The sequence below is a fragment of the Clarias gariepinus genome, chromosome 9 (genome assembly GCF_024256425.1).
Source record: "Clarias gariepinus isolate MV-2021 ecotype Netherlands chromosome 9, CGAR_prim_01v2, whole genome shotgun sequence".
Classification (NCBI taxonomy): Eukaryota; Metazoa; Chordata; class Actinopteri; order Siluriformes; family Clariidae; genus Clarias; species Clarias gariepinus.
In genome coordinates, this window is record NC_071108.1 from 6,114,539 (window position 1) to 6,135,914 (window position 21,376).

A 21,376-nucleotide genomic window follows, 5' to 3' on the forward strand; every position below is an offset into this window, starting at 1 on the left:
TGTAATGTGTATGAGCTCTTAGATTGCTCCAGTCCCAGAATCTGATCTGGTTTTCATGGTGATGATGTGGCTACGTGTTGGAAATTGACCTTAAACTCGATTGCCGAGTCACGGGTCGATCTCCAGAGCTGCAAATTCTTCCCGAAGCTTCCATTTCAAACCGTCCCAATCTCCTGGGCTGAATTAAATGTATAATATTGCCAAAAATGGTGTTTGATCTTTTTTCCCATTTAGATATACAAGCTGCACATGAATACTGTAACACGGCACAAACCCTAATCTATACACATAAGTGCTCGCATTATTCAGGTGACCCAGTTCACCTGCTCTAAGCGCGTAAAGTGTTTGAACTAAACCTCACCAGTGCCCTCTACTGGTCAGTACAGAGTATCACAGCAGCGGACTGTACAAGAAAAACACATTTATTGCAATAAATTAAACATGTGCATTACATTTGGAATTTTTGCACCCTCCCAAAACACACACACTCACACACACCCACACATACAAACTAAACATCTTTGCCTCAATGACAAAATTTTATTATTCTAAGGATCCAATAAATGCTGAATATGTAGATCTTTTGTAGATCTCTATTCTTTTCCTTCTTCTCTTTATTATTATTGTTGTTGTTGTTGCAGGTTTCATCTCTCTGGTCGATTCCATTGTGAAGGCGGATCTCTGGGTCCTTTGGGTTTCTTTACTCTGCATTTATAACCTACAGTAGAAGTCGAGAAAGACAAACAGAGGAAACCGATGTAAAAACCTTTCGAAAGCAGTGTTAATGTAAATGCACTGAGTTGAGGTTTGCAAATTGCTTTCTAAACGCTACAAACATACAAAGTCCTGCTTTCAGAATGGAGGCGCTGCTTTCAAATAAATAATATTAGGCTTGCACCGCTAGAATATTCCATATTTTATACCATGTATGAAAATAGATACAGATAGTCAATTTAAGGCTTTTTTTATTTTTTAGAAAAAGTTAGAAATCACCTTCAAATCACCATTAATGTTATTTCAATAGAGCAAGTCTTTTGTTAACTCTTTCTTTTTAAAACCTTTACACAAATTCCAAAATTAAATACAAATAAAATCTAATTAAAAACCCATATAATATCATTATGCCATAATCCAATGCCTTTAAAACCAGTTTTATTAATATAATAACTATTCCATTACTGTACCTCTCTTTTTACTCTTTATGAACACATACTGTACAGTGAGGTCCATAAGTATTCGATCACCCTGTGATTTTGCAAGTTCTCCTACTTAGAAATCATGGAGGGGTCTACAATTTTCTGCATAGGTGCATTTCCACTGTGGGAGTGAAAAAAAAAATTGTAGACCCCTCCATGATTACTAAGGAGGAGAACTTGCAAAATCATAGGGTGATCAAATACTTATTGACCTCACTTTGCTCAGCCATAACATTAATTTTACCTCCCCAATATAGTGTAGGTTCCCCAGGTGCTGCGAAAACAGCCCTGATCTGTCGAGACCTGAACGCCGCTAGACCGAAGAACCACCAAAGGTACTGTAGATTGTGTGGTGGGGCCTCGACGGATCAGATCAGAAACATTGTACAGGTGCTTGATCAGAATTTAGTGACCAGGACATCACATTAAACTCTTTGTCCTGTTGCTTAAATCCTACTTGATCCATTGGTGCCACTGCCATTGGGGAATTGTTTCTATAAAGAGGTGTTCTTGGTCTGCAACATTTGTGCCACGGTAGCTCTTCTGTGGGATCAGACCAAATGGTCAACCACAGACCTTCACTCCTTAAGTGTATCAAACACAGTGTCGCCGGTTCTCTGGTTTCTCCTTCCACCTCACAAGAGCTGCTGATTTGGAGAAGCCCTGACCCTGTCATCTAGCCATCACAATTAGTTCCTTTTTTTTTTTTTTTTTTTTTGCTCATTTTTTTCCTTCTTTCAGCAAATCTACTTTGAGATTCAAATGTTCACCTGCCACCTAATTTATCTCACCGAGTAATGGCCTCTGTGACAAGATAATCAGTTATTCACTTCACCTGTCAGTAGTTTTAATGTTATGGCTGATTATGGCTCATATTTCAGTGAATGTCAGTGACAGGATGAATAGTTTTGCATAATTTTCTTTTACTACCAAAAGAAATGCAAGTATTTTAAATGAGAAAATACATAACACAAAACATACAGTATGAGTAATTACAGGTAATTGCAATTATTTTTACATTATTTTTACTATATTCTTTAGGTAATTAACAGTGTATATTATATATAATACTTGTTAATATAATTACATGCACAATGGCAGTTTAGATATACTGGGATTTAAACACACAACCCTCTGATGTATAACTCATAGCCTTAACCACTGTACGGTCATCACTCTACTAGTTTGCACTGATTTATTCAAATCCAACACTGAATTAATAAAACATTGGTAACCACAAGTATTGGTACTAATTAAATAATTTTTTACATTTTTGTTATACAAACAGTATAATAAGAAAATGTGTGTCTTAAAGAAACTACTTCTAAAGTTTATGCAACATGGAAATCTTGCCAATCTCGCTTCCCCAAAGATTTTAAGTTGCTAACTTCAGCAGTTTTGAGAGATGATTTTATTTCTTCCCCCAAAATGGCCATTTTTTAGCGTTATACTGTCTCAAACTATAATCATTTAAAATGCAAATTATTCACACAGTATATCTTTATGAGTATTGATACTAAAATTAGTGTAGGCTTCTAGAAATAGATAAACTATAAAAATTGTTGTTTAAATAAAAGAGTACATAAAAGCTTAAAAAGCCAAAAATCTGTAGTGTCCGTAACCATGTCAAATTTTTCATGTTTATTTCTTTACATGTGAAATCTTAATTGGCCAAGTTTCATCTGAATGACAGTTAGGATCATTGGAAGATTTGAATTTAAAAAAGTTCCGGACACTACAGACATCAAAGGGCATAAAATTGTATTTAGCAAATGTGTTTCTTTTTATCTAATGAAAATATAAATGTGTATGCATATTTACAAAAAACGAATCATGAATCAGGAGATAAGCATCAAGAATTATGAAAAATGGTGTTATATAATCCTATCTAAAAATTCCCTTTTTCACCTACAGTAGGTCAGATACTTTTTAGCACAGAAACCGTGTTTTGGCCGAATGTACTAAAGTTTTTGCCAGCATTTAAATATTTAAATACTGTATTTGCCTAATGCATAATGAGATATCCTACGCCATTCCTGGGTGGGACTGTAGCTCCCACCCATGATACAAGATTGGAGGGAATTACACATAAACAAATACATTTTTCATTACATTCAGATTTTTCTAGTATTTTATATAAATATATACCACACTCCGATTACTGGACTTTGAAGCTCAGGGGTGGGATCCGATTCCTACAGTAGTAGAAAAAGTGCAGAGCACGCCTGATAAGCAATGCAACTAATTCTCATCACATTACTTCCTGTTTCTACTCAAACGGTTATGATGATGGTGCAACCTCTTCCACGAACAGAACAGCGAATAACAATGTTTTTTTGTCTGCGCACGACAGAGATCATCTGCTTGTTTGCAGGCTTTCTTGCTAGACAACATGGCAACAATAAAAAGCAATAAACAGATGAAAAAAAAAAGCCAAGCATTGTACAAACCTACAGTACATGCACGAATAAAGAAATGCAAAATTGAGATTATGAACCACGCCCACAAACAAGACCAGAATTTGGACCGAGTGCAAAAGCACCCTAGGAGGACCAGGATTTGGAGTTCAAAACAGTGTCAGTTGATTAACTGCACAGAACCTGGGGATCAAAGACCCAAATCCAGAAAAAAAAAATATGACTTAAATTAAATGGTATATGGATTTGTCCTGGTTGATCTTGGCGAGATTTGCACTCTAGCAGGCATTTCGATTTTCCTAAATGAAAAAAACTGTGATTTGTAGAAAAGTGTATGACGCTGATGTCTTTGGAGAACCAGACGGTAATGAATAAGCCGTCTTTCATTTGATCAATTTTTTTTTGAGCTGTAACTAAAGATGTCACAGATGTGCACTTGTGGATTAGCTGAGATGGAGCAGGTGTGTGTTAATCAGAATGAAATGCTGAGCGTGCACGTACTGTGTGTGTATGAGACACTTATTCATGCAGGGTTTCTGTGGTTCAATGGTGGCTTTTAATTATTCCAAGAAAATATTTTCCTCTGGAACACACTGTTGTCTATAACCATATTTTTTATATAAAAAATGCTACATAACCTACTTTTAAAAGCTTTGAACTTCCACGTATTGGGCAAACTACGACACAAATCAGCCACATTACACAGCAGCAAAAGTCGAAGCGTGCTGAAAAGCCAATTATATCTTTCATTCTATGAGCTAAACAAAACAGGAGGTGAATTAAATGTGTTTAATAAATTTAGGAAAATGTTGAAACTGAACAGAAAGGACTCTTACATTCTCTTACCCCAGCATTAATGGGCTACAGGTACGCGTTGCTTATCTTTAACAGACACGTTATGTGACTCGTGTGTTGTTCAGACACCATGTTATTTACTGTATTTACCATCATGTTATATACTGTATTTATGTGGGATCCTGTTGATCCTATGTGTTTCCTGTTGAATTTCACTATGCAGTAATGTATGTGGTTTGAATAAAGGCTCAACTTTTCTAAGCTAAAAGAGAATCAAAAGAGATGTGCGAGTGCTTCGTGTACATGCTGCAACGCGCATTACATATTCTCTACCCTTTTCTTTACACGGGCGTGCATTAAGTAGGACAATGCACAAATTGATGTTAGACAGCGCACTCCTGTGCATACTAAAACTACCACAAACAAAACTGCAGACGGATGTATCTATCGGGAGAAACTGCAGGAGATGGAGTTGTAGCGTTTTGCAGAATCACGTACAAATTTTAATGAAAAACAGGATATTTTGCCATTTGTGCTTTTTATCCTTTCTGTGACCCAAATGCTCAAAAGTACATGTGTGTGTGTGAGTGTTTGTGTGTGCGAGCGAGCGACTGACCGATGCCTCCGGGGTTGCAGTGGCTGCTGCTGCTGCTGCTGCTGCTGTTCTTGTCTTTGATCGGATTTGAGACATACTCATAATCATTGTCAGAATGGGTGTCTCCATCTGCGGTGAAGGAAACCCATCCATCCACAAATAAACACACATCCATGTGCACACACACACACACACACACACACAGAGAAAACAGGTCAGAACATCAGAGGTGCGAAGCAATAGTAAGAAGTTCTATGTGAGACGGAGAGATGAAAAGGAAACAGAGTTACAGAGTTTGAGCTCTAGAGGAAAAGAAAGATAGACAGAGAGAGAGAGAGAGAGAGAGAAAGTGACGGCAATAAGAACAAGACAGAGACTGAAACTAATCTAGCAGCTCTTCCTGTTTATTTCTTCGCAGCACTTTAAACTGGTGAAGTTGATAAGGAAGTCTCCAGAGCTCCAGAGCTGCAACTGCACCAGCAATTTAGTTCAGGCTCAGACACACACACACACACACACACACACACACACACACACACACACACACACACAAAGCTTCTGGCTAAGCTAGAATTGGTATAACATTTATATGCAAACAATAATGGTTAAACTGTATTATTATTATTATTATTATTATTATTATATACACTAGGTATGTTAACAATCTGTACTTTGCCACTTATGTAATAAGAGTGTGTACAGTGGCGTGCACATGCTCTTCTCCGTCTCAGTGACACGGCACACGCCGGTGGCCACAACATCCCTGTTGGTTAGATGTATTGGGTTTTTTTCTCAACCCTGATGCCACCAGCACAAACACAACACACTCGTGCCAGTGACAAGAGCAAAAAGCTCTACAGATCTACTAGATAATCTGCGTAAAGCGCAGCACGGGTAACGTGTAGCATCTGGGCAGCATTGTGCAGCTCTAACTGTGACTACGAAACAGAAACCTGTATGTACAGTACCGTGCAAAAGTCTTCACTCCCGCTTTTATTTCGTCAAATTTTGCTTTCAAATAGTATTTTTATTTTGGATTGTAACCTTATGGAACAGTTCTTCAGGCTTCCTGCAGGACGCTTTTTTCCGTCTTTCATATTCAGTCCAGTCCCTGTACCTGAGCAGGTTTTGGGTTAATGCTTTTTGTTTGTTAAGTCACACAGTGAGCTATGAATCATTCATCATAAAAAGACATCTAGCTTAGGGCATGAACCAGCGAGAAACAGGTGCAGATGATGACAGGTGTTCCGGCCGGTGATTAGTATACCGGTGATGCTGAATGTCGAGTGGTTGGAACAGACGAGAGGGGAAATGAGGCTGCTGCTGAGGTTGTTACATAAACAACATTTTTTAAAATTTTATCTTTGCAGCCTGTTGCAGTAAAACATTTGTTCTAATTTAATCTACATCTTTATCATCAATATTTGAAAATAAGAAATGACGGGTCAAGACTTTTTCATAATACTGTATATACAGTAAAAAAGCACAAAAAAATTTATACACACTTCAGGAAAAGAAAGATAATATGATGTGCATTATATAAATATAATATTAATACTGATATCATATTATTATTATACTCTTATCATTATCATTTTAATATATATGATAATATTGTGATACGAATATTAATATATACCGTATATAACATGTAGCAATACATTTAATATTTATTTACATTTTTTTCCCTAAAGTATGGACATTTCTTTGGTTGTCTCTCTCTTACTCTCTCTATGTTTATTTTATATAAATGTTATAAATGTTTATAACATTTATATTGTTACATTTAAGTATTATATATTATTATATATTAAATATAAATAAATATAATAGATAATAAATAATTATTATTTATAAATATAAAAATGTTAAGGACTTACCAGATGTTTGTGACACATGTCGGTACGGCTGTAAGAAAAAAAAAAAACTAGATCAGAATTTCCCTTTTTTAGATCAGAAATGTACAAGAAGTTTTCCTCTTAAGGCTCCGCCCTAATAACCAGGAAGGTGAAGACTGTCATGTCCTTTTTTTTTTTTTTTTTTTTGCTTGCAAAATTTCCCCAATAATGCAGCTCAGCCAATGCAGCGTCCTGTCTAACAGACTGTAGAGCTCGTCCTCCTATTTAATGGGGTGCCATTACTTTTCCCCCTAATCTAATGACTTTATTTATTGACCTTCATTTAAAAAAAAACTTAATTATTTTTAATGAGACACCCAAAAAAAACACAGTGAAACATTTTAAAGAGAATCATATAGAGTGACCCATTCGTATGTCTGGGGCACTGAGAGCAACATCCACAAGATGGCGTGTCAGAGCCTGGACGTTCTGAGGTTCTGAGGGCATTGTGGTACTACTGTGGTGTGTACGACAATACTTTGGTAAATGTCATGGTACATATTGCATACCACAGTGGCTACAAAAGTTTAGCAGGTATCTAATATGGTATATTTGTACAAACTGTACTATATTAGATATGTTAGGACAAACTACTAGCATGGTATAACACCACTGTGGTACATAAACATTTATAACATATTTTGACAGTATCCTGGTTCATGTTCAGTAGTACCATAGTACGTACATAAAAGAACCATAGTATGTACATAATAGAAACATGTACCGTTGTACCAAAATATGTACCGTGGTAGAACCACGTGCCATAGTTTTGTACATGTAATATATCAGAAAATAAATATCATGGTACTATCAAAAATATGTCCAGGTACCATTATACTACCATGGTATTTATATCATGGTAACAGGTTGTCATTAGTTGTGTCTCAAATCAAAAACCTTTACAAATACAGTAAGTCCCCTACATACGAACATTTGAGATACAAACATGCGTTCAGTCTCGGAAGTTAGATCCCATGTCTGGCATACATTATCACGTGCATGCAGCGTGCGATCCCAGAATGTCCAAAAACAAGGGTAATAGCAGCAGCAACAAGGCTGATACGGCTAAGAAGCGGCAAGCGATAACGATGGAGACAAAAGTCAAAATAATTCTAGAAAGATGGCAGACATTGCTCGTTCTTTAACATGAGTCGTTCAGCCATCAACATGATTCTAAAGAACAGGGCCAAGGTCATAGATCATGTTTGTTTTATAAAATGTACAAATAATTGTGTCAGTTATCATAGTTCCAAGATGATGTTTGTTGGACTTACGAACAAATTAGACTTATGAACGAGCTCTTGGAATAGAACTTGTTCGTATGTTGGGGACTTAGTGTATTCAAAACAATTCACCAATCTTCTGTAGAAGATTCAGGCTATTCAAAAAAGGACCGTTCGGTATTTTGAAGGATTTTAAAAAATAAAACGTTAATTGTTACAGGGAAACTTAACATAGTCCCAACCAGTGTTGGGAGACATTACTTTTTAAAGTAACTAATTACATTACAAAATTACTGTCTTTAAAAAATAATCAGTTACATAACAGCGTTACTTTCTGATAAAATAACTTTTTAAGAGTACTTTTCCATTGCAGAAAATGAAAACTGCTTTGTGATTCCTCATGCATGTTGTTTTAGTCAAGACCTTTATAATTATTCTACCATCATCACTTAGCGAAGTTTGGCTCATAATCTGTTAACTACTAATACCCCTATCTCACCTACGCGACTTAGCGCGGTGGCTGTGAGTACGGTTCATTATGATTCACTGTGAGTAATTAAGTTTCCATCTTATCGGGGGCGGGGCTTGTAGGCCGACTTTCACACATACACACACACACACACTAAGGGATTGAGAATGACTGCTGTCTGACTCACGGATTAGATAAATTGTCTGAATAACGGATTACATTTTTGAAAAAGTAACTATATAACTGAGTAATTAAATGGCGGACCTAACGCGTTAGATCACTCGTTACATCAAAAAAGTAATCCAAGTGCTCTAACACGTTACTTTGTAATGCGTTACACCCAACACTGGTCCCAACAACATCTACAACATCAGGCATTGGACTACGGTTCGGAAGATCCAGGTTCAAACCTCACAACCACCAAGTTGCCACTGTTGGGCCCTTGAGCAAAGCCCTTAACCCTCAACTGCTCAGATGTGTAATGAGATAAAAATGTAAGTCGCTCTGGATAAGAGCGTCTGCCAAATGCCTAAATGTAAATGTAGATGTAGATGAGAACAATGAAATGTAGTGTGAGGTTTAACCTGGATTAGTCATATATACAAATGATCAGTGACTCTAACAATAACATAATATCACAGTCACTGATTTGCACTTCCTGGTGGAGTGAAGTGTAGAGTAGGATCAGATGTTACCTGTGGGTCTCTCATCTGACCTCCAACTGAAAATAGAAAAAAAACAAAAAACATGTGAACACTAGACAGAAAATTGAGAGAAATTAAGAGTTGAATGTGCAGTTTGTTTGCTTATTAGAAAGAAGAGACGGTGCTGTTTCGGATCGCCGCATCGCTTCAGGCGATGATTTAGAACAATTAACGATTTGATTTGTTGAGGGTGGCTACATCCCGGCCTTCTGAAAGAGCGGGTCATTTAATTACAGGACGGAAGCTGCGTGAAGGAGAATCGAGCCGAAATGTGAACATTGCATTAGGAAAATGACGGCTAAATAAATAAATAACAGCAGGCGTGGCTGTCGTATCCGGTTATCTGGTATTTACACTACCAAGTGATAAGTCGCTTATGTCGCTTGTCCCTTGTGGGTGTGAAACAAACTCTTACGCTGTATATCCTGCAGCGAGTCACTTACAGTGAACAGCTCGATGTGGTTTAAAGCAACACGAGTGACACGAAAACTGGTGGCTGTCAACCAACACGTCTAATCAATATATTTTGTTTTTTAATCTACACCGAGCGATTTTTTCTCCAGCCTAATAATACATGTTATACTGAATATAAAAAGTCATTTTTTTGTACAGAGAGAAAATAAAGTCCAGGCCGGGCTCTCGTAATACCCCCTTGATCACATGAAAGGGAGGAATTCAAAACGAGAAGTAAAACTGGGGACAAAAGACACGCTGTTCGAGCAGCGCTGACGCGGCCGCACGATCGTCCATGCAAAACCTGACGACGGAAAAAAAAAAAAACCCTTGCACAAACTCATATCACAGGAGCAATCGGAGTCGGTTTTTACCTTTAAACAGGGATGCGTGATCACTACGAGGATAAAATCATTATTTATCATTAAATAAATGTTCATCTCTTAGTCTATTTTGTCTTTCATGACTTGTTTCTGTTTTTTGCAGAAAGAGAAAGTTCCTTAAATTAAGCTTCCATAATAAAAAAAGGGAAGAAAATAAGTTCTGTTTTTGTTACTGAGTCACGTTATAGATAGCGTTTCTTTTATTAGATCTGAAAATCCATCACTGTGGATGTTTCAAACCAATTCCAGCTTTGGATCAGATTCGATTCATCGATGTAGACTAACAGGGGTTTGTTCTGGTGTTAGATTGATATCGTACAGTACAGTACAGTACAGTACTTTGGTCAGGATCGGCTAAATCGCGGTCTCAACCCACGCTCTGGTTTCAGCAAATGCTTGTTCCTCACAGGGACTTTTGGAGCTATCTTTGTACTGGGTTCTGAAATACTTATGAGTATGCTCTCTGTTTAACACACAGGGGTTAGCGATTTCCCCCCAGTAAGTCAATAATAACGAGACGGGACACGTTTCAGTCACCCACATTACCCACTGTGTGTTCTGACTTCTTTCTATCACATCCAGCAATTCTATAAGCTCAGTTCTGTTCTATGGGATCAAGCTACACTGCATCGATGAGCTTTAGGTGTCCAGGCCCTGTTGTCGGATCAAACGGTGTTTAATGTCATGGCTGCTCGGTGTATGTTAAAATCAGAGCTGTGCTGTTAGAGAAAATGAATACAAGTGGTGTTCAAGTCAAACTGGGACCTGCGAATGAAGGCGTAAAAATGACTGATTGACATTTACAGAAGACCTCAAGAACACTACCGTGATGAGACTCTTAGTCGCGGTTAAACATTTGAATAGTGCAAACTTATTAAAGATGGCTGTCGTTAGGTCCTTATCGTGACGTCTGGATTCATGCTGGGGTAAACATGTTTTGAGGATGTAAAAACAACAGTTATAATGGTGTCAAACTTTCTAGTAAAAAAAAAAAAAAAAAAAAGATTACTGACGTAGATCAGCCAACTTTAGCTGATCTAAAATGGTCCAAGCCAATGCCTGTGGTTTCATTTCTGGCCAAATGTAACTTTTAACATACGCATCAATTCATTTTTTCCATCCAGAAGAAATGGCGAGTACAATGTCTGATTTTTGAAACTCGACAAATAGAGTATGGCCAGCTTACAGAAGAGGACATTACTGGAACTCATTTGGGACCTGACCTCGCTCCAGGCCGTTTGCACATGTTTGGGCCGTTAAAGGAGTTCCTGGGAGGCCGGGGTTTCAGACATGAAGCAGGCAGTTCATTATGGCTCCACAAACTTTCTACCTCGATTGTATCCAAGCACCAGTGAAACACTGGGATAAGTGTATTATCGTGGCAGGGGATCAAAAGTCCCTGTTTGACTTGAACGCCCGTAGTAACTCTGCTATAAAGAACGTTATCAGAACATTCAGTACATTTTCATTGAAGGCACTTGTATTGTTCTGAATACTGCTGCTGTTAATATGCTTTTATATGAGTTTGCGACTAGAAGCGGTTTAGAATTTCCAGATATTACCAAGCAGAAACAGGACTGCACCTTTAATCTAATTCTGGACACTAAAATGCCCATGACATCCAGCTAGTAAATCACAAACCATACTGTGACACGCTACATTACTCGAGCATAAATGCGCTTAGGTGGACAGCCAGTTGTTGAACATCAGACACCACTTCCCCTGTGACTTCCTGTAGTTTTTTTTTTTTATCTACTTCTCAACATCTTTGTTTAAACTGCTGCGACCTTAAACAACAACTAATGTGTCAATCACACTTTTCTTTTTTTTTTTTTTTTTTTTTTAAATGTGCGCATTTACATTTTTTCAAGGGTTTCTATCTTCCTTTAACATTAACTTTAAGATGACGACCCCTTTTTTTGACTTCTGCTCACCAGGCAGGGGCTCGTAGCCATCGAAGTCCGCCTCTGCTGAGGCCCTGTGGTTAAGTGCCCATGTCCGGTCGGGTACAGGAACCATGCAGCCAGGGACGTTTGTCACCGCTCTGTTTTTGGGCTTCACGATGCTGTACAGGTCGTTCACAGGCGGCTTCTGGCTGTTTAAGTTGACATTGTCGTATTGGTGGGAGACGATCGGCGGATCCCTGGAGGGCTGCTTGAACTTGTTAACGACTGCATACGTGTCACTCATGTTGGTGGCCGGAGGATGAGAGGATCTCGGACGGAGACAAGGAGGTTTTCTAAGAAGAGATGAAAAAAAAAAGGGTTGGTTAGGGTGATGACCATGATGACGGTGGTTGTGTAAAGAAACGTCATGAGAGGTGTTGTTAGGTCCATATCGTGACGTCTGGATTTATGCTGGGGTAAACATGTTTTGAGGATCTAAAAACAGCAGTTATGATGATGTCAAACTTTCTAGTAAAAAAAAAAAAAAAAAAAGGATTACTGACGTTGATCAGCCAACTTTAGCTGATCTAAAATGGTCCAAGCCAATGCCTGTGGTTTCATTTCTGGCCAAATGTAACTTTTAACATGGGCATCAACACATTTCTTCCATCCATCCATCCATCCATGGACCATTACGGTTTTCTGTAGTGTACACCATATATGTATATACAGTGATGGTCAAAAGTATTAGGACAAGACACGTGATTTCACGTATTAGTTCTAGCCTGTCTGGCCGAAAATCTATTTAAAAAACTGGCTATGTGACCATAATATACAGCTTTTGGAGCCACACTCTGAGTCATCTTCAGACCTAAACATAATAGAAACCTGTAGGGCATGAAGCGTGGCGTTCACAGTCAAGAAACCGTTTTCTGTATGTGATCTTCAAGCAGCGATCAAGCAGGCATGGATTGAGCAAGAGTAGGCAAGACGGGTGGGTTTTTGACTCTCTGCCCAACCAGATCCAGCGGGTTTTAAAGAGTAAAGTACTTCATACTAAATGTTGATCGGTGTTGAACAATTCCATCTCATAAAATAACAAATGATTTTTATGCTCTAAACTGCCATTATTTAACAAAACATTGAGAATGTCATTAAAACATTGAATTTCAGTTTTGTCTCAACACTTTTGGCGACCATGTAGGACCTGACCATTAACGGCACATGTGGTTGGACTGCACCCCAGACCTCCTCACCTGATCTCATGCTCATGCTCTTGTCTTCCCCATAAAAAAAAATGCAGCTTATTATAACAGACTAAATCTGAAATGGGAAGCTCAGGTATACATTGTACAACATACTTTTCACCTTTGTATAGTGTGTTATAGTGTGTTATGTCATCTTTATAAAAAAGAAAGCGGAATTTAATCTTTTTTAGGCTGCCTAATAATATTTACCACTAATATTATTCTTATCGTTATGGTTAGTTTGTCATGAATTTAGGAACACATTAACGTATGCATTTCTTTCTCAACTAGCCAACAGATGGGCTTCTTAAATGGGCATAGCCATTAAAAAAGGTGTAAATAACAGTCTTCTAAATGCAAATCTGAGTACCATATTAGCATGTGGTCTTAAACACATTTATTTATGGGCTTCTTAACCAAATAAACCTTTAACATTTATCAAAACCTTTACGTTTAGGAGACGCACACAATTTTGTAAAATTATTATATTATGTTATGTTATATTATATTATGTTATATTATATTATATTATATTATATTATATATTAAGTAGACACATAAAAACTGTGATAGACCATGTCTTAAAAGCTTCATTAATGTGCTGTAAGTAGTAAAAGTAGACAAAGAAACAAGCTTAGGATCAATAAGTTATTTGGAAATATTTAACCTTTTCAGCTGTTACAAATTTTTAACAGTTTGCAATTAATCGGTGCTATGACTTGTGTGTGACTTTAAATGGACAAACTTTTCTGGGAGCCTCCACACTTCCTACAATTCTGTTTAAAAGTCTGGATTCAGGCCTCATTTTTTCATATTTTGCTTCCAAAGACCCAGACCTTCTTGCATTTTTAATGCAGTTTTGAGGAATAGTTCTCCAGGCTTCCTGAAGGCCTTTTTTAGATCTCCATTTCGGTCCAGTCCCTGAGCAGTTCCAGAGGAATGCTTTTTATTCGTTAAGCCACACAATAACTTTTGAAACATTCAAGCATGAAAATGCATCTAACGTAAGGCATGAACTAGTAAGAAATAGATGCAGATGAAGACAGATGATCAGGCGGGTGATTAGTATACCGGAGATGCTGAATGCTGAGTGCTTGAAACAGATGAGAGGGGAAACGAGGTCGCTGCCGAGGTTGTTACATAAACAACTAGTTTTTAATTTGTTTCTTTAGGCACGTTGAAGGTTATCACACTACAGGAATTTGGAAATGCCAATGAACCTAATCTGAATGCAACTGGACTGTGAGAGGAAACCCACCAAGCACAGGGAGAACATGCAAACTCCATGCACACAGAGGTGGGAATCAAACCCAAACCCTGGAGGTGCGAGGCACCAGTGCTAACCACTAAGCCACCGGGCCGCCCAAAACATTTGTTCCTGTTTCTTTAATTTAATATGAAGAAATGAAGGCTTTCCCACAGTACTGTAGAACAAAAAAGGAGCATTAAGTAAACACAAAAAAATGTTTACAAATATTCTACTAAATTTCATACCATTTATACTATTGTATTATTTCAATACATCATTATAAAGTAAGGTAAACAAAAAGAAAACCTGGACCAGCACTACGTATACTGTTTTGATATCGGCTCCAAGCCCCCGCGACCCTGAATACAGGATTAAGCGTTATAGACAATGAGATTTTGAAATATAAACCTGTAATTTCTTTCTATAATTCGACCAAGTGTCAGAAATAAGGATTGACAGACAGGAGCGAACATTATACCTGATAAGGCTGACATTTGCATAAAACAGCACTTACGAGAAATGAATATAGACAAATTATAATATTAAACAATTGATATAATTTTTTTATTTTTACTAATTAATTTGAATGCCAACGTGTACATTTTGGCAGATGGAGTATATAAAGCAGTAACTGGCTCATGTCAAGCTCATGAATACCTAATTTGGGTGCACTTCAAACTGAGTGTTAACTGTTTTGCGACAGTTCACGCTGGTGTAAATCTAGACATCTCATTAACACTTAGCAAGGGTGCCTTTTTTCATGTAAAAAAAAAAAAAAAAAGTGTTGAGATAACTCCAAATTTTAAGACCATTAGATGCAATAGATTTATTTTGAGAGAGGTTTTCTCAAGTTAAGCACAAAGTCATTGACCTAACTTATTGTTGGAAGTCAAAAGCATATGTGGTCTCATCTGGGGACTGAGTGTTCCCATCCCAGATGTGGTGTTAGCAAAACAATAACCTTAAATTTTTAATTCTTGTTCAGTTTCACCACATTTTTTGGACTAACAATAAAAGGTTAAGTAATAAGAACAAAACTATTCAAGTTGGCCGAGCTTAAGCACTGGTTGCCTTATTAATTAGTTTTCTGTACCCTTTTTTGATAAATCATTAAAAGACTATATCATGTGCTGGATTATAACAAATAACAGTAATCTAGTAATGTAAATATATACAGTACAGCATATCCATTTTTTTTTTGCATGTGTGTCTTGAAAAGTCATCAAGAAATGTGACACAAACATTTCCCGCTTTACCAATGTTCACCCCATATACAATAAGTTAAAAATACAAAACTGTTAAACCTATTCACGACTAAGCTAAAATCTTTATGTTGGCACAAAATTTTTCGAAAAAAAAAAAAATTGCCTAATACAGTGGATATTAAGTCTATTTTTACTAAAATAAATTAAAGTTTGTAACGTACTTAATTCTATTTAATCGGTCTAACCAAAACACACAATTTTGTAGCGTTATTTATGATTCTTTATTTTTATTCTGCTTACTTAATGGGAAATTCTGCCCTTAACTTAAATACTTTGATACAGTACACTGATCCTTCTTCCGTGCTAGTTAACCATTTTTATTTAAATCTGTCCTTTGGATTTAATTGTCCAGATTAATTTTCGGGTTTGTTTTTAAATGTTTTGACGACAGAACAAAGCCAATACGGGAAATCATTACATTATCATTAGCTATAACGAACATTGTAAAAACGTTCATTTTGCAACATTAAAAGCCCACAGTCTCAGAACCTGTTGGTTATTTCGGTAAATGTTCTGACAATATTCACTCCTACCCGGTTATTTCGACAAAATATTATTGACACGACTTTTTTTAGGTTTTTTTTTAACACTTGTTCTGAAACCATATAGTCTTCTTAAAACTAATAGAACTGCAGACTGCTGGGTCTAAAAACGAAAGCGTCAATAGCACCCATTTTTAGATTAACCAAATGTGTTTCATCAAGCTGAAAGCAGAAACTGTGTTCTCCTTCTCTGCAACGGCACACAGCAGTTTTCTGTCAGCATCTCAACTGTGTTCGAGACAAACAAGTGCTCAAAAATGCGTCAAATTACCCAACATATACTTCATGTAAACACATTTCTTGTGATCGATGATTGCGCTTGGTTCATTTCAAATCATATAAACAGCACTCATATCTATTCTGGTTAGTCAGATGTTATTGGGTTTTTTTTTCTGACATTAGATCTGGCTTTCTGTATCTATATGCTCATGAGCTTATTTGTATTGTTTCCATAGCGATAGTTAATTTACCGGATCTTATACAGTAGATGTTTCATTGAATCAAATAATTAACAGTGATTTCAAATGTGCTGCTTTTCAACAAAGAAAAATTTATTGTTGACGGAGTGAAACTTTCTTTCTTTCTTTCTTTTAAGAGATGTTTATTTATTAGGTATATAAGTAGTCTCACAAGTTTTATGGTAAGTAAAGTTATTATATTGTAAGCTATACGGTCCCAATTTAACCGGTTAAGAGGAACAATGAACTAGTGTGGGGGTAAAATTCATGTATCAAAATGATTCCTCCCGCTCTCAGAACCACACTTGAATATGCCTGTTCCAGGTAAGAAGTAAGATGTGATAACCTGGTCATCCAGTACATTCAGGTCGTCAGCTGACTTCATTTTTTGCGTATAGACTCTAGAGCTTCTCTTAATACCCTGACGAACTTCTGAAGGAGGCTCCATCTGGACTCATCAGACCACATGACCTTTTTTCCATTGCTCCAAAGTCTAATCTTTACGCTGCCTAGCAAATGTAAGTGTTGAAACAAGCGCTTTTCTCTTATGGCCACACTGCTGTTTAATCCCAATCCTCACATTGTGAGTGTGGAAATGCTCTTACTTTGACTAATAAACATAACCCCAATTTCTGTTCTTAGTTTTTTTACCATGCATCTTTAATAATTTTTAAGTCATCTTCATTAATGATTATTTTTCTGGCCACATTTCATCTATAAAATATTTTAATAATGCGTTGAAAAGTTCTTGAACCAATTGACCAATGTGACCCTTCTGTTTTTTTTAAGCATAACCTCCTTGGCATATTTTACTCAGCTTGTCTGTGTTCGGTGTGTAAAACTCCACTTCTTTGTTAAAAAAAAACGGCTATTATGTAACTGTTAACGATTTTATCAGCCGACAGGCCAAAGGATACTTTGCAATCCCATACTGTAACCTTTGAGGCTCATCAGATGAAGATAAAAAGAAAAACGCGCCACGAATTGACCCGGAATGTACTAATCGATTTGTAGCCGACACGCTACAACCTGAGCGTCTAAAAATAAGACTAAACTTGCAATAGTGTGGTCAGCACCCCCACCAAAACACACTAGGTGCCAAGTTTCAGTTTTCAGTCTGAAAAGATCAAATGTTTTCTTTCGTTTTAAATTTCCTTTTTACTTTGTTTGCCTAAAACGAACCGTATCACGCCGAACAAAACCTCGCAGTCCAACCTGCGGAAGCACAACGTGGTTTGTAAATGTTGAACTCTGTGTGACTTTTTATTTTATAGATTTACCCCCCAAGCTGCCATAGCCTGAATCCTGCATACATTAATCATTTATAGCAATCTCACTGTCCACCTGATTCATATGTGCATGAATGTGTTGCCCATATAGTACATGTGGGCACACACTGCCAGCGCTGTCTGAGAAAACTACCCGACTGCTTCTGAACATTCCATGCGGTTTACCTTACTACCTTACGTAAAAAAATTGTAAAATGAAAAAAAAAATTTACACTGGCTGTCATTTTTTGTTAGAGATTTTGTGACAATCTAAAAGCTCTTTATTCTACAGGTTCTACAAGCTAGTTAGTGTATTCAGTACAGAGGCGTAGGCATTGTAAGTGTTATGTACAACAGTCTACTAATAATGTAACAATGCATACAATGACGTTTTGAAATGAAACTACGTTTGCACTTTAACTTAAGTAGCAATCTGACTGTACAACCTCCACTTGTATCAGAGAGATATTTAACCAGTATTGATTGATCGGTTAAAAAAAAAAAACAGGACAAGCACTCGACACCTTCTAATTTAATGTTTTTTGGGATTAATTTTCTATATTCTAGAACAAATAGGTAATTAATCGCCAACAACAATTAATGGTCATTACAAGACATAAAGGTCAGCTGTTCTCTAACAGTATCGTCAAGTGCATTTGCAAAACCCATCACGCAACATGATGAAACTGTCCCTAATAAAGACTTATGAAGGCTTTACAGAGCATAAGTAGGAGACGCATCTCAATATCAACTGTTCAAAGGAGAATAATCAATGGTCTTAATTTTTGCATAGTGATTTTTAATACCTAATGATTTAATATACAAAAATATGGAAATACTATGGAATTCGAAGGGGTGTGCTAACTTTTGACTGTTAGTGTATCTATACTTTCACCTAAATGCACTTAATGCAGATCAATCCCTGCTATCCAGATGAGGATGGGTTCCCTGTTGAGTCCGGTTCCTCTCAAGGTTTCTCAGGGAGTTTTTCCTTGCCACTGTCGCCCTCGACTCACTCATTAGGGACAGTCTTATCATTTTGATTCATACACGTTCACATCTCATACAAACTTAAATAATTATTTTGATTGTGTCAATGACAATTGTTAAAAGCAAATAAAATAATAAAATTGACCTTAAACAATGGGGTTGTGTACTTTGTCCATCTATGTAACTAATAACATCAAATATCAAGACCATTAAATGCACCTAGAAATGAATAAACAAGTATGATAAGTATTCGTTATTATTATTAATATTATTATTATTATTATTAATAATAAACCATTTCAGTATGTGGTGTTATAAAAGAAAAATCGACTTCCGAATCTTAACAATAACTTTAAATACTGCTGTTTGTTTTTCCCAAAACGGCATACCCGATTGTGTTTGATCGGTTTAAAATTAGCGTGTTATTTTTATAATATGATAGATATCCTCTTTGATCATTTCCTGTCTTAAGCAAAACAACTTTCTCTCTTTTTCATTAATAAACCACGAGAGTTATCGTAGCCTTAGAACCATTTCTAAAATTAATTTCACCAATTTTACAAAGAGAGTTTTCTTGATCTAGATGCTACTAGAAGTTATTACGACCACGACTTTAGCACTGGGAGGTAAAAACAAGTGTGCCGCATAAAACACACACACACACACACACACACACACACACACACACACACACACTTAAACAGATGCTTACGAGCATTACGTTTCACGTTTGTGGACCTTGCAGTAACTGTAACTTTTTTATTTAGGATTATAACAGGATGTGCAATAATATTGGCACCCTGGACTGCTTTGCCAAAGTGATTACCGTCACTAGAAATACACCTGAATATACGATCATTGATCAGCCTTGTGAATTAGATCAGACATATCTACTGTACAGGTCACGATTAAAACGTATATATGTTTTATAACAAAACGAATTCAGATAAAACATCAGTGCATTATAATTTCATGTCATATTTAATTTATTTGTTGACAGATTTATCGGTGGTAATGAAATTCTAATTTTCAAAATAATAATAATAATAATAAAGGAATAAATAAAATCAATAAATCAATAAATCAATCAGTACACAGTTTAAAAGTAAGAAGATAAGAATCAGTTGTTACCGTTTGTGTGTGTGTGTGTGTGCATGTGCATGTGTGTTTGTGTTATTACCTCGTATTTTGGTTTTCGGAGCCGATGGAGAATGACCTCAGCGCTGGCTTTGGGGGCACCACATTGGCGTAAAAAGAGTGCGAGTCCTGAATCGTCCAACAACAACAATGAAAAAAAAAAGAGACAGACAGACAAAGAAGCAGAGGATGAGGAAATAGGAAAGTGCCTCAGTGCTCTGAGCGCTGCCGTACGAGCGACAGCGATCGGACGAGCTGGTGCGCGAGTTTGCATAGAGGAAGCTCAGAGTGAGGATACTTCCTGCTGAAGTTCGTTTTTAACTGTCTGACTCAAAAGACTTGAAGGAAGTAAAGTAACACCAGTACAGATAGAAACGCTTTAAATGTATGATCTATGACATTATGCTTTATAGATTGTTATTATTATCTTTTAAATATTTCTATTCAAGTCAGACTTCAAAATTGTATTAAAACAAATTATAATAATAATTTACTGTAGCATCAACTCCCATCAGCTGTAAAAGTAACACTATACTTGTACTTGTACTGCACAGGTCTGCTCAGTCTCCCATCTAGAGGTTGGTCATGGTAATTACAGCCACAGTAATATTTTCTGCAATTCAACCAAATTCTGATTAATAAAAACTAAATCTAGATATCCAGGGGAGTGTTAGCTATCGGGGTGTTTCGTCCAAGCTACCAACCGCGAGTTTTTGAACTGCGAGCTCAGACATTTATCCGCGTGAGCTGACATACCCCCGTGATTGGCTGTAGAGCTGTGATTGATGTAAGAGGGCACTAAGTGCCTCCCACCCCTCCCCTCTGAGAGAGCTCGGCCAATCAGCTCTCTTTAGGCCCCCCGGCTGCAAGAGGCTACAGCAGTACCCGGGATTGGAACACACGATCTCTATGAGATTTGAACCTATGAAATCCTGATTTTCTGTAGTATAATTAGATAGTGTATAGTATAATTAATGGGTAGTACATAGTTATGAAAGTGAACAGTACCGTGCTCTGATGTTGGTGATTCTGCTGAGATGCCTGCAAGACCTTCATGAACATCTGAGCCACAGTATGAAACACAAACTCATACTGTTCCTGCATGGACACACACAAAAACATCACCGTCTAATCACAAAGAGGCACAAATGTAGAATTCTTTTCTCTCCACTAAAGGAAAAGGGAAAACACTGGGTATTAA

The 21,376-nt window shown here is 37.0% G+C and overlaps 1 protein-coding gene across 1 annotated transcript in view; it reads right to left on the bottom strand.

Annotated features, from left to right (window-relative positions):
• Positions 1-401: 401 nt before the first annotated feature.
• ptpn18 (protein tyrosine phosphatase non-receptor type 18) overlaps positions 402-21,376 on the bottom strand; it is a 42,960-nt gene continuing 21,985 nt past the window's right edge. Inside the window, exons 12-18 of the mRNA XM_053503968.1 lie at positions 21,184-21,273; positions 20,219-20,304; positions 12,068-12,372; positions 9,289-9,314; positions 6,884-6,911; positions 5,025-5,132; positions 402-718 (exon numbers count right to left, since the gene is read on the bottom strand). Coding sequence (XP_053359943.1) covers positions 645-718; positions 5,025-5,132; positions 6,884-6,911; positions 9,289-9,314; positions 12,068-12,372; positions 20,219-20,304; positions 21,184-21,273 — 717 coding nt within the window. The 3' untranslated portion in view covers positions 402-644. The remainder of the gene's footprint in view (positions 719-5,024; positions 5,133-6,883; positions 6,912-9,288; positions 9,315-12,067; positions 12,373-20,218; positions 20,305-21,183; positions 21,274-21,376) is intronic.